Source organism: Ornithodoros turicata, chromosome 10 (assembly GCF_037126465.1).
Source record: "Ornithodoros turicata isolate Travis chromosome 10, ASM3712646v1, whole genome shotgun sequence".
In the NCBI taxonomy this organism is placed as follows: domain Eukaryota; kingdom Metazoa; phylum Arthropoda; class Arachnida; order Ixodida; family Argasidae; genus Ornithodoros; species Ornithodoros turicata.
The window spans coordinates 10,965,834-10,980,643 of NC_088210.1; the positions used below are offsets into that span (position 1 = coordinate 10,965,834).

A 14,810-nucleotide genomic window follows, 5' to 3' on the forward strand; every position below is an offset into this window, starting at 1 on the left:
ATGACGTCATCTGGAGATGCGGAGTCTCTCTCATAGCAACAGCGCGAGCGTTTCTGCTCTTTGCCCAACGTTGGAAGTGTGCCAGCAACGGAAGTGACGTGAATCCACATTCGAGGAGCATTGTTGCCAGACATATGGCAGATTGGGCGTGCTATAACGTTATACGTATCAGAAACTAGAATTTAATTCCACAGTGTGAGATACGTGAATTGAAATGACACAAAATTTCGGTAAGATTCTGCAGAGATGAGATTTAGTTCGCAGCGGTAGTATAAATGACTTAAGAATATGTTTCCGAATTTGGAATGTTTCTTATGTTGTATTGGTACTGAAAAAAAAAAAAAGAAGAAAAAATCGACACGTAATTCGGACATTTGATGTTCCGTTTTCCTTGCGAAAACGAGGTTCCTGGCAACACAAAAATCAATTTGTGTAAAATGACATCGGACACCGCAATACGCACCTATGCACTCTTAAAAACCAAAATTCGCCGGATAACACACACAATGCCAACCAGCTTAATTCCGAATGATATCTCCGCAACCACCTCCTTCGACGTTGGATGGGTGAGCTTGAGAGCGAGCACCTCCCTTAGCAGACTCGTAATATCGCCTCGACACAGGGACACATTACGCCGGGGTTTCCCTGGGCTGTTGCAACCCTGCAAGGACTAGCCACTTAAATTACAGGAGGAATACGCCGCTTAATGATAGTAATAACACAGGCGTATTGAGGTATTGACACCGACAACCACATTCGCTCAAAATGATTCTTAATCATCTCCCTATTGAAGTTAACAACCACGCTTCGCTCAAAGAAAAATGTCCTTAAACATCTCCTGAGTCACTGCTCTACAAATTTAACAGCTTTGATAGAACCAGTCTCGTCAACGATTGTATAGCAGATATCACACTTCCCTAGCATCGCATCTTCGAAGCCAGAGTCTCTTCTTTCCTCCTGTAGGGCACGCTGTTGCATGTGCGCGCAATGCTGGTACTGAAACACCGGCGGAGGAGACGACACCGAAGGGATGTCCTGGGAGTCCGTCGACGTAGATGATCCCAGGGTCGTGGTCGTCGTCTCGCTGGAACTGTGCCTGGGATAGCTCTTGGCGTTGACGAAATGCGACTTGCGTACTCCGCCGTACTGCGAAATTTTCGGCGACGGAAGGTAAGAAGTGTCTCCCTCATCGAAGGCGAAGGACCTTCCCCTCTTGAGAACGGGTCGACTGCCGTAGCTGGCCGTCGAGGTACCACATACCCTGTACTGGTGAACCTGGGCAATGCTGGACAGCTGCTGCTCGTTGCAGAGCAAAGTGGACACGCTGCAGTGCGAGTCTGTCCGGCCCCGGCGCGTGGGCTGTTCCACAAATCGACTCCAGTCTTCCTGACCGTAGCTGCTGTCGCAGGAGCTGTAACAGGTTTCGATGGACTCGTCTCGGTTGGCAAACCGTCCGCGGAGACGGAACGACATGCTGCGGCACTCCTGACTGTTGGGCGATGGTATTGATGCCAGGTCAAAGTCCCGGTCGGCACGGTCGTGCCTCGCGGAGAGGACTTTGGAATTGTCCAGAGAGGCTCGCCGGTTATAGCCGTTGCGTATTGCCGTCGCTCGCAGACTCGACGCGCACCTCTGCTGGTAATACTGCTGTAGGTCTTCCCCCCGCGGCCTCAGGATGATGTTGCTTCCAAGAGAACTGCGTCGACTGGGTGGAGCGGCTACTGTCACGATCTTCCAGTTGCCGGATTTATTCTGGTATAACGAATGCGCGACCAATGTCTTCTGGTAATCTCCGCTAGTAGCAGAGTGTATAGACACAGAACTTCCGACGTCCGCAGCGTTGTCCCCTGAGAAGTGGCTATCTGGCGCAGGTCGGCTGTAATGGTAGCCCTTTGAAGAGAATATGCTCGGCTTACGCCTTAAGCAGGTGAATATCTTTCGCACATGTTTTCTAGTCGCCTTGTTGCGTATCACGTACAGGTAGGGTCCAATGAGTGAAGAAGAGAAAATAAGGAGCATGGATATTGCTGGCAGGTTTCTGAAGACGATGTCGTAGCTCCTCGTATGAGGCTCCAAGAGAATAACCGAGAAGAAGGGGAGGAAGCAGGCCGTGAACGACATGACGACCAGCAGTCCAGTCCTGACCGCTTTCCACTCGTCGCCGAACAGAGACGAAGCCTGGCTGAGCGATGACGTGCGCTTCGTCCATGCCGTTCTCCGATGGATGTACATTGCGCACGGTTGCTGGCCGTCGGGCGGAGGACTCAGTTCCGGAGTGTTGAAATTATGCAGCCGCGCTCTGGCACTGTTTTTTCTAGCAGCTCTGAACATGGACGTGTAGATCCACGTGATGCGTACAAAGGGCAACAGGAAGCCAACAACGAACAAGAGGCACGAATACGCGATCGTCAACAGGTCCGCCTCGTACCATACCACAGTGCACAACGCCCACCTGTCCTGGTACTCGTACCTGGACACCTTGGCCAGCGGAGGAAGAGAAACACTCACGGAGAAAACCCAGGCTGACACGATAAGGCCACTTGTTCTCTTCTTTGTTATAGTCATTGAGTAGTGGAGAGGGCTATTCACTGCGCAGTTCCTGTCTACCGCTATAAGCAGGATGGACAGAACGTTTGCCATAGTTAAGCACAGAGTCGTTGCACCGTGGATTTGGCACATGACCTCGCGGAAGATCCACCCTTGAAACATAACGGAGACGAACACGAAGGGCATGACTAGGAACGTTTGTAGGAGATGCACGATTGCCATGTTGAGCACAAATTTGTTGGACGTTAGGCGCAAGGAAGGTCTGTGGTAAAAAAGCAAGAAGACCAGTCCGTTGATGGCCACACTAGACACCATGATGACGAGTAGGAGCGTGTAGTGGACCTCCACGGTGATGGAACTGCCCGCCGCCTGGTTGTCGCCGTGCCGCATGGTGGCGGGGAGACCTTTTTCCTCCTCCGCATGGGCAGAGTTGAAGAGGGCCGCCGAATGCCTGGTGCTGTGGTTGGGATGGGAGACACCGCGGTAAATCGTGGTGAACAAGCGGCCAGGCTGCATGTCGAGGCGCTGAATACAGTTGGACACAGCCGCACCTGTAATGAAAATATGGAGCATGGTTAGACGCCATAGATGCGATCGCGGGGAATGTTCAATAGAAAGGAGGTTTGCATTGATGCTATCGCCATCGCATAATCATCGTACAAACAATACATTGATTTGATTTTGCTTCTGGACACAAAGTCTGCGACAGTGTCCTGATGTAATCTGCCTTCACTTCAACCGCGATAGTTGGTGAAGACATAACGTGCATGAGGCTTTTACCCTCGTTCTCATTGAAATTTTTTTTTTTTCAGTTTCGACGAGCATTGAGCTCGTCTTTATAGAATTCGAACAATACGACATGGAGAGGTGGATACTTCGTGCACATTTGTATAGTATCAGCACGAAGCCATTCAACACGGCTTCCCTCGGTCAGGTTCAACTAAGCCCTCGTCAGAATGCTGTGCAACAGCTTTGGGACCTTGAAATGTTCATGAAGTTCATGACGATGGCTCGTTTGCTCAAGACACGGCTTCGTTATACTACTCTGTCTTTCAATGGCCCTTTGTTCTACTTTCGGCACTTCTTTTTTTATTTCTTCGCCTTTTTGCTCTGTATTGCGCGGACACTCCAGGATCCTTCGCAGTTGCATTTCGCTTCGTTCTCATGTTACTCATTTAATGTCTCGCATGTAATGAGGTAAGATTCTGCACCCCAGTGATGAAATACCCACATCATCATCGTTACGTATCTGCTTTTCTTGTTGTTGCTTCGTTTTTCCTCAGTTCCTATATAATGGTTTAATGCGTTAGCGTTAGGAGTGTCAAAATGGAAAAAGCTGTATGTATGTGTGTTTGTGTGCATGGGTGTGAAATGGTGAAGCCTCACCGAGACAGCGGTATAAGTGGACCTGCAAAGGGGATATAAGACGGTAAATGTAAATGGAGGCAAATTATTTGAGATTGAAGTAGTCGAAAGTAATTGAGAGTAAGAGGTACGAGTAATTGGAGGTAATTAAAGGCAATTAAAACAGGGAAGTTGAGTTTAAAGGTAATGAATGTAAGATATATGTAATTAAGAGAAAGATTAAATGAAATTAAAGAATACCGAAGGTAACCGCAGGTTATACCGGAGGTAATTAAATGTTATTAAAGGCAATTAACGTCAATTAAATTGGAATTGAGAGTAATTAAGGCAAGTAAACGTAATTAAAGGTAATTCAGAGAATTCAAGATTACCTCATGCAGCCTGCGGTTACCTAAGGTAATTTAAGGGTAATTACAGGGTAATTGAAAGTAATTCAGACTAATTAAAGTTTAATTAAACGGACTTACATATAGTAATTGAAAGTGTCAAACAGGAAATCAAGCATTGACTGGAGGTGGACAACCGGAAGTTATGTTTAAACCGGAAGTGGATACCCGGAAGTCAATTATGGGCCAAAAAATGCGGTTAATGCTAACGCATTTCTCTCGCATTTACCGCTAAATCGCGAGTGAATTTTTCTTTTGTGTGTGCATGTGTGCGGTCCATTTTCTTGCTCCTGTGTCTGTGTAGCTATAAAGCCACAGCTAAGCTATTCTGTATGACATGGAGTCTTTATAACGTGGAGCTCGTCTGCCCATTTCCTTCTGACAATATCCGGTGTGCGAGTGCATCTCTTTTTTGAGTACGCGCGAAACTACAGTCGTGATTGCATTTTCTTGTACAAATGCATTCGTAATATTTTGAACGCAAAAAACGTTGATTAATCTTTTGAATTTCAATGGACCTTCCCGCTTTATTCGAGACACTGTCTTTCCTTTTTATGTACATGATATAACTGCTCATAAATTGCCGTCTCGACAAATTCGGATACCTTTTATGACACTGCTGTGGAGGTGTTCACTGTTTCTTTGCAGGTATCTTTTCAGGAATTATTATTATTATTCAGTAATCAGGTAGGAAGTATTATTATTACGGTAGGGGAAGGGAAAGATACTGTAGGGAACGGTACGTATCAGGATATTTGTTACGATATTGTTCTTGGGAAAACGACGCGTTAAAGTAGTTTTCGAACAGTTAAGCTTGACATCGCCGGGCAGACAATTCAAGAGCTAAGGAAGAGTAAACTTTGACATTCGTATAGAGTAATTGATTAATCCCACTGGGCCCATTAGCTAAGCCCATAAGCCCAGTTATCCCATTACCTGTTAGCATGTGCACTAATAAGGAAAAGAAATAGGGCCTAAAGAGTGTCGGCGATTTTATGAGTGTGTTTTGTATCGGTGACCCATCTCACCGTTTCCCTGTACTTTGTTTAAACACAAAATAAAAGAAGCTCGTGATCAAATCTGAAACGACATGAAGCACTTTTCAGGACGGTCATGTGCTGAACAGTGTCAGGCATTGTCGTCCGTTTCTTTGAACGTACGAACTGCATTTTTGTGTGCGAGCTGTAAGATGCAGCAAAATTCTGTTTACGACTAACGCCTCCATATTTCTCTGTTACGTATCTAATCTATCGCGCTTCACGACTGGGGCGCCTTCGGTGGACGTAGCAATAGCGACAAGGCACATCGTTGATTTGGCTTCAAGTTTTTAGTAATATATCATGAATCGCAAACATTCAAATTTTCACGTGACGAAATAACAAACACGAACCAGAGCAAACTCTTGGTAACGTACGTAATATTAGGCCGCACCAAACGCTCATAATCGCTCTAAACTATATTATCTGATCACTGAAACCTAAATCTAGTACCTCTTTCGTCTTTAATACATATGTGGGACAACACTGACACGAGAACGGCGGTTCACCATCACTAGCATACTTCAATTCACTAGCATATTAACATCAATTAATAGCAACTCACTAGCATATTAACAGGAACGGAAATAAGGAGAAAAATATGGTTACTCTAAAATGCCCTCTACTGATAAGGAAGATCTCTTCCTAAGCCACCCCCTTTCCCTAACCACATCCCTAACCATCCCTAAACCACGCGACTTTCAGTAGTTCTCAACACGGTCTTCTGATAATTCCCCTTCATTTACCCCCCCCCCCCCCACACACACACACAAGCACACACACAACCCCAATACTCTCGAAACATTTTCGAGCGCCTCGCCAAATTTATGTGTCGGACGCACCTCCGGGGGATGTAATAATATAATCTTCGTTGGACTATTCAAATAGTTTCTGGGAACTTGATACAAACTAGTTCTTTATAATGTTGGGGTTAGTGCCTCAGGGCGAGAGTCGCCGATGTTTCGAACAGAGACTGTTCGGAATATCGGTGGCTGTCGTGCTGAGGCACCTCCCTTAACATTTCATTACCGGTTCACTGGATTTTCTACCCTTCTAGTTATTTATAAGATCTTCGACTGCAGCCTTTATCATTTTCACACAGGGCGAAAACGAAAGTACTGCGTTCGCAATCAGTTGTCGTGTTTGTCTTAATTCTTCTTTAAGCCTCTGCAATTTACGATACAATCTTGCGTTCGCTCTCATCAATGGCCACTATCGATCACGCGAAATGTTAGTTCTCTTGAAGTTCCCAAGCGGCTTCCGAAAGGCACCTAGCAACACACGAACAAACTCGTCTGCACTTTGGGGCGCCTTACGTAATCTGAAACTGGGGAGGGCGTTGCGTATGCACGGCGCCTAAAGTGACTTTAACGGCGCCCAGGAAAACGCGTCAAACTTGAACACGTTACCGAAGCGCTCGCTATGGCTGGATGATATCGCTCCTGATTTTGATTCGCCTTGACGGAGCCAGGGGCCTTGATCGCTTCATCTTCGTTACGGTCGTTACAAGCTAACGAGTGGCGGGAAATTCAAAAAGGTGGGCACGTGACACATTGCGCGTGACGTGTACCACGGCCTTCACGTATCGCGCGAAGAGCCCGTGCACGTGTTTTATCACGTGCCCACCTTTTTAAATTTCCCGCCCTCCTTTTTGAATTTCCCGCCACTCATTAGCTTGTAGCGACCGTAACGACGATGAAGCGATTAAGTCCCCTGGTCAACGTTATGAAGCGTTCACGTGAACGTACAAGAGCGCTGGACATACCTTTGCATTAGTGTATATCTTTGCATTAGTGTGTATCTGTTTCTCTGCATGTTCTAGCGATATTTATTCACTTGCACCTAGTGTACCAACACACTAATTGTTGAGGATGGAGAATGTACTTTTGTTTGTTTTGGGTTGTTTGTTTGTTTGTTGTTTTGTTTTGGGAGTAGCAGAACTAGTCAGGAGATGCTCAATTTCTCCCTGGTTTTCTTCTAAATAATCAGTCAATCAATCAATCAATCAATCAGCGCTGGACAACTGGTTGTGCAAGTCACAGAGGAGAGGTGACGACAAAGTGTCGAGCGCGATTTTTGAATGTATAGCTGGCCCACATGGTTCCAAGTTTGCAAATTTCACACATGCCAATTAAATTAGTCGCGCTTATAGCATAATATTTCAGATCCAGCAAACGAAGCTTTGTTTTCTTTTTATTCCTCGTTAGTGCCTCGAAGCAACTGTGATTATGAGTGGACTGATGTAGAGAGGACGTACTGATGTGGACAGATGGAGAGAGGACAGCAGGAAGGAGTGGGGGACAGGGGGTTAGTGTGCGTCCTGGGCCGACTTCAGGGGGATCTGTGCCGACATTCGTCTGAAAAGGTCTTCGGAAAAAGCCCAGGGAAAACTTCAGGCAGCACAACCGGAGGTAGGATTCGAACCCACTACCTTCCAGTCTCCAGCACGACCTTGGCCAGGCGCCCACAGCTCCCCATAGAGCCCATAGTTTGAGATAATTCAGGCAACACTGGACATACGACCAATGAAAATGCGTCGTGATGCCTAGCAGCCAACCAATCAGCAACCTCTCAGTTTGGCTCGGCTTTCGGCCGGCCCTGGCTGCCATTGACTTCTACTGGTTTTCATACCTGGCGCCCGTTATTCCAAAATAACTAAGACACTTTTGATAGGCGAAATACATATTTATTGATGCAACGTATAAACTCAAATGTTTGACTCATATATTCACCGTGCGTACAGGACGTTTCGTTCCTTGAACAGACAGCAACCAAACCAAGTTCGAACTTGCAAAGCACACATACAGTCTACTTCTGGAGGCGAGCGAAGTCCACGAGTGCGTGCGTTTCACAGATGAGCATCTTCTTCTCATACTGGCGATGCACCGTAGGTCACACAGTCACGGGAAATACTTTTGTCGTTACGAACACTCTCTTCTTAGTCACTGTATTTGAAAATGCGACAGCGCTCGAAAGTGTTCCTCAGGCGTAAGCTCACCAAGCATTCCAGTTCCGACCCGGCAAAAATGTCCGTAGGTTGACACTTTATCGGAGATCAGTACATGGCCAGAGTCACTATAGCTCACGAACAAACCCGCGCGTACACTTCCTCTTTGGTCGTTGTGGTCAACCGACATCGGCGAGCCGCGGAGACGCAGCGACCTTGCTTGGAGCTTCCCGCCTGGCCGACTGCCCAGACTTCCCGCGAAAAGTGAGCTGTCAGATATTTCGAAACTTTATCAACCAATCCCGAAGCGCGCATCCTCCTTTGGCCAATGGGCATCCGTCATGATGCCTGACGATGTAATACCACGTGACTGTGACGTTTTTTTATTTTTCTACTGCCGCAAATGCGGGGAGCTGTGGAGGCCTGACCTTGGCTACCACGAACGAGCGAGCATTTATGATGTTCATAATTGTCACAGAAAAGACGTCCGCCTCCCGTTTTCAACAGATCAGGGGGCTTAATCGCTTCGTCGTCGTTACGGTCGTTACAAGCTAACGAGTGGCGGGAAATTCAAAAAGGCGGGCAGGGAATTTAAAAAGGTGGGCACGTGATAAAACACGTGCACGGCGCTCTTTGCGCGATACGTGAAGGCCGCGGAACACGTCACCCGCAATGTGTGACGTGCAGACATATGTCGGCACAATTCCCTTAGAAGTCGGCCCAGGACGCACATTCCCCCAGGGCGTCAGTCGTGACGTTGCCCACCTCTGTGAGGCCGACAACGGCAAGCCCTTTCACCACCCACCACCACCACCACGTGTGACGTGCCCACCTTTTTTAATTTCCCGCCACTCGTTAGCTTGTAACGACCGTAACGACGATGAAGCGATTAAGCCTCCTGCAGGTAACGATATCATTCGAGATGATGGTTGGCTAGGAGCGTGCTATGCGGTGAAGTTCATTTTCAAGAGTGTAGAGCTAATCTGCAATATAGTGCTCCTCACAGAGGTGGGCAACCTGGAGAGGTGCGTCCTAGGCAGACTTCTAAAGGAACTGTGCTGACAGCGTCTGAGGAAAACCCAGGGAAAAAAAAACAGACAGCACAGCCGGCATCGGGATTCGAACACGGGTGCCTCAAGTCTCGACGTCACATGGCCAGCACGCTAACCCATGAACCACGCGAGCTGTTTCTTCTTTTTTTTTCCGGTCCAGACTCCAGAGCTCTATCAATTGAGCTAAGCTTTGTTTTTTACCCGTTTATTATGGTTCATGGCGAGCTCGTGAGCCATGAAATCTGACAGCGAAATGTTCGCTACCGCGCTAGATAAATGGACCAATTCCGAGCACGTGTTCGCGCATGCGCGGCTACCTGCAGGCAGCCGCCATGTTAATTGGGGGATCAGCGGCTTCATGGTTATGCGCATGTTTTGGGTTCAATCTTGCCGTCATTTCGTATACTCGCAATGCCTGAGATACGCTTGCAGTCTCTTTCTGCATGTCTCCTCTTGTTAAACGTAAGTAGAGCAGACAAGCGATCTGGTTTATACGATTGAACGGAAACGTCGTTGTCGGTTCTTGTCCCGTGTCCGTCCTGTCTAGTTACCCCCTTCGTTGCTCCTCAGACTCGAGGAGATGTTTCCGTTCAATCGTTCCCTTGTTACTTTGCCACACGACGTGCAGATTCGTGTGAGCGTCGCCATGGTTACTGGGGGGAAAGCGTGACATTCGACATTCTGCCGCCAGGGGCGCCAAGTACGCGGAAATGCTCGTTTATGTTCGCCTGTCAACCGCAACCAGTGGTTTACCAAGAATTTCGTCCTTGGAGAGGGGGGGGGGGGTGCTTTTGACGAAATATTGCGCAATCTCACAAAATTTAGGGGGAACTCATGCAGATTTTGGGGGGTGTTAGGGGGATGTAGGGGGGTCAGGATAAATCACTGACCGCAACGCGAACGTCTCATGTTGGCAAGTTACGCGAGTGTTTATTTGTATACGTAATGCGTGAAAGAGTGCATGTCGCTTGTCTCGCATCGGGCACCGTTACAACATACAGACTTATTTGCAAAATCTAATCTAGTCTAATCACAGTTATTTCATTCATCTCCCCACAGGTGGCATTCGCTCAGTGAGCTCCTCACAACAGATCGCAGCGGGGACGCACGTGTGTCGTAGTAGTGCCCCCCCCCCACACACACAGTAATACTTTTACACACCACACCCACACACACAGTACCCCTTACAGTACCTTACCACAGTACCTTACCACAGTGGGTTCGACTCCTACAGCTGGCTAACCTTTTCAGTGACTTTCATCTTTCATCGTTAATTTCTTAGGCAAATTGAGGCTTTGTATGTATTTGTCCCTTCTATGTTGTTCCAGCCTCAGAACATCAGTTCTCTCAAGCTTACCACAGCACTCCCACAGTATTTCTATTCCTCCTGCACCTTCATTTCCCTTATGACACGTTGACACAAGGAGCCAAGAGCCCACAAAAAACAATGCATGAACATATTGATTACAGGGACACCAGCAACTTAGTCACAGCCCAAGGAGCACGGCAGGTTGGGCTAATATTGTAGCAATATTGGACCAACATGTTGTGCTGCTTGGGAGGGTACCAGTTACTACGCGCCGTCTTCAGGGGGAGACGTTAAATACGGTGTGCTGAGATTTGGACGCCCGTTAAAGAAGCCTTAGCTGAACTAAATAGATCCTAACCGACATGGTAGCGCGCCAAACAGCACATGAGGAATTTGACACGAGCACATGAGCACGTTAGAATCGGTACAGAACAAGGCTGCTCGCTTCATTTTTTTTCAGATTACTCACGTCATTCCAGCGTCAGCGAGCTCAAAGGTCGCGCCTCTCTTCCACCTCTTCCTGTACGCAGTAAAATCTCTCGTCTGTTGCTATTTCATAAAATCTGTTATAATGACACTCTTCCCAGGTATTCTCTTTTTTTTTTTTTTTTTTTTCACCTCCTCACCGTATATCTAAGTACTTGTATCATTCTGAAAAAGTCCTCGTTCCTTTTAGCCGAACTAATCACTTCCAGAACTCATTCGTTCCCAAGACAGCGAGTGACTGGAATGACTTTCCTGCGACCATCGCAGTGGTCCGGGACAGAACAAGGTTCCGTACTTTACTTCACGACGTATTTGATGTGTAAGTTTGTATGTGTAACCTTTCATTTGCACATCTTTTTCATTTCCACTCCCCTCTGTAATTCCTTGTGACTTGAGGATAAAGAAAGAAAGGAAGAGGAACAGGAACGACGAGAAGGAGACAAGCGCAGTTCTCGTCGTTCCTGTTTCTCGTGTACTGTTTGACGCGGTACCATGTTGTTCAGTACATAAGAACTAGCCCAAATTGCTGTTCTCGTTAAAGATCCACATATGATTCGCCACTCGCGACGCAAAACCACGGATTACGAATTACGAATTTCCTCAGACGCTCTCAGTCATATGTCGGCACAGTTCCCTTAGAAGTCGGCCCAGGACGCACATTCCCCCAGGGCGTCAGTCGTGACGTTGCCCACATACGTGATGCCGACAACGACAAGCCCTTTCACCATCACCACCACCACCACCACGAATTACAAAGATGACGTGAAGCGTGCCTGAAAGGTGTTTGATGAGCAGACGCTCTACAATCCGTCCTACACTCTTAAAAATGAACTTCACCGCATAGCACGCTCTTAGCCAACCATCATCTCGAATGATATCGCTATATGCCCAGATTTGTTGAAAACAGGGGGCGTACGCCTTTTTTGTGACAATTATGAACAGCATAAGTGTCACAAAAAAGGCGTACGCCTCCAGTTTTCAACAAATCGGGGCAGATAACGATATCATTCCAAATGATGATTGGCTAGGAGCGTGCTATGCGGCGAAGTTCATTTCTAAGAGTGTACACTCTTAAAAATGAACTTCACCACATAGCACGCTCCTAGCCAACCATCATCCCGAATGACAACGTTTCGTCCCTGATTTGTTGAAAACGAGAGGCGGAGCTTATTTTGTTCTTATTATGTACGGTGCAAAATAAGCTCTGCCTTTCGTTTTAAACAAATCAGGGGCGAGAACGTTGTCATTCGGGATGATGGTTGGCTAGGAGCGTGCTATGGGGTGAAGTTCATTTTTAAGAGTGTAGTCTTTTCTAGAACCCCATATGTATGAGTGAGAGAGGCTGGCGTCACTCCGTGACGACCAGCGGAGGGCCAATCAGGTGGCTCATGTAGGGACACGTCACCCGACTTCTACCGAAGCGGTCGAAGCGTGTGTGGCCAGCGCCGCACCGTGTCCGCACCAGACGGATTAACGGCAAATAAGAGCTTATCTTTCCTGGATGTGACGACAGCCAGGATCAAGCGGCGCCACGGAGGTCACACCGCATTGCGCGTTCCTGAGCTTTCGGGGAGTTTTCGTAAATTGCATTGCGTAGAGATATTGGCGCCGTTCGGCGAGATTATTTGGCACAGTCGGTGCTAACAGACCGTGTGCTAATAGTCGCTTCTAATCAGGATACTATTTCACTGATCCTTTAATTTTACCTTGTTCATTTCGCGTCGTGTACAGATCTGGTACCGCTGTCACGCGAGCAGTCCAACAAGAACAGCAGCGGATAAATCGTGACTATGACATCGGGTGATTCATCGCTGAAGAGCAGACCACAACCCCATTACCTGCGTAACTTTAGATTGAGATATGAAAATGAAGTTTAATGACCTGCAAGCCAATGACCGTTGAAACTGACGGCCATTGAACATATCGCGCACCAGTGACGATACGCATGCTGCCCCCGATCCAGTGCACCCCGCGACCAATACAACAAACGACAGTTAAATTATGAATGATGATGTTACGTATACGGGGTGTCTCCCCGCTTAGGCTGCGGGACCCCACCCCTGTGCGTGAGCGCTAATATGATCTGGACATTCAGGAAGTAGTAGTTGCGCTACCGCGAGCGCACACAGTCATCCCAGACCAGACACCTCAGCGCTGGTTATATGTATGGTAATGTATATGTATATATTTTATGTATGTATTTATGTATATGTTATATATATTTCTTAGACAAAACACCTTCTTTCTAATGCACCAGACATAATTGACACGATTAGTCCAGAGTTAAATACTCAGTTTGAGCGACATACTGGACGCTGAAAAGCCACACGAAATGTCATCATCATCCTCATCATCATCGTCACCATCACATGGAAAAGTGCAATGTAGTCAACGTCCTTCAGTTCGCGGAAATGACAAACAAAACAAAAACAAACGAACAAAACGCTGACACCTTGGCTCATGCTAAGCTTCGTATTTAAGCTTGTAAATTTAAATTGCTTGGCTCAGTACAATCTCTTATGAAGTCTGCTTCGCTGCTCTACTGCATCATAGGAACTACTCTTGTCGTTTTGCCATCAGGAAGTATGCTTTTGAGTGTTATTTCGGACGTGACAGCAGTGAGGAATATTGCGACCATTATTTAATTCGGACGTGTGAGCGGCACTTGGTTCGACCTAATTTTCAAAATGTTGACCAAATTTTGAAGCACGCGTTCAATACTTGACGAAAGCCAGGACTGGATTGGATTGGATTGGATAAGAAAGAAAAAATATGGAGAGGTTAGTTCCGACCCAGTCAGAACTGGCTACTCCAAAACGGGTTTCTGGCTGGAACAATAGAGCCAGAAAAAGAAGAAAAAAAACAACAACAACGAAAAACAAAAACAAATAAACAGGAAAGAGGCAGAGTAGGTCTAGCAGAAGAAATCATAAAAAAAAGGCGGAAAGGAAAGGGGGAGACGTTATAGGCACCGAGAAACACTCACTGGTTCATAATGTCAGAGACCACGCGAACACAGGGTGTCAAGCAGGTTTGAAGCAGGGTTCGCCGAATGGACCCAGTTTAAAAAAACCCACCCGGGTTTTTTTGGGGTCCACCCGGGCTGAAAAGCCCAATAAAGCCCACACGCGGGTGAAATACAGAAACGAAGGAAAAAAAAAAAAAGAAAAGAAGGAAAAGGGACGACTGCTTCGGAGATTCCTTTACCGTAAATTCTACAGCGGCAAACAATTATTTCTACCAGAAACATGAAAAATAGGTGGAGAACGGCTGTTGCGTGTCATATGCAGCAGTTCGAAAAAAAAAAAAATCCCAGCACCTGAAAAACCCACCCGAAAAACCCGAAAAAACCCACTGGGGCGGGCTTTTTTAAAAAAAACCGGGTTTTTCCGAACCCTGGTTTGAAGTGGTAGGGAAGTCGACAAGAGCATCTGACAAGAGACATCTGAAATTGCATCTGACATTGCACTGACACTCTCTTTGTCTTCCCCCTCCCCCTTTTAAAAAAAAAAACTGAACCCCGTACTTTCTGCTTCGGTTAGCCGCAAGATCGGGATAATAGCGTTGAAACGGAAACGAAGGCAAAAAAAGAAAAAAAAGAAGACCTAGAAAACAGCGCTCACTCAAGTTAGCCTCTTCAACACCAACGTAATGAGATTCTCGATTGCCGATACTCCGCTC

At 46.9% G+C, this 14,810-nt stretch overlaps 1 protein-coding gene across 1 annotated transcript in view; it reads right to left on the reverse strand.

Moving 5' to 3' along the window:
- Positions 1 to 237: 237 nt before the first annotated feature.
- Positions 238 to 14,810, reverse strand: part of LOC135369792 (uncharacterized) — a 74,253-nt gene continuing 59,680 nt past the window's right edge. The window contains exon 2 of the mRNA XM_064603310.1: positions 238 to 3,098. Within this exon, the coding sequence (XP_064459380.1) occupies positions 844 to 3,063 (2,220 nt within the window). The 5' untranslated portion in view covers positions 3,064 to 3,098 and the 3' untranslated portion in view covers positions 238 to 843. The remainder of the gene's footprint in view (positions 3,099 to 14,810) is intronic.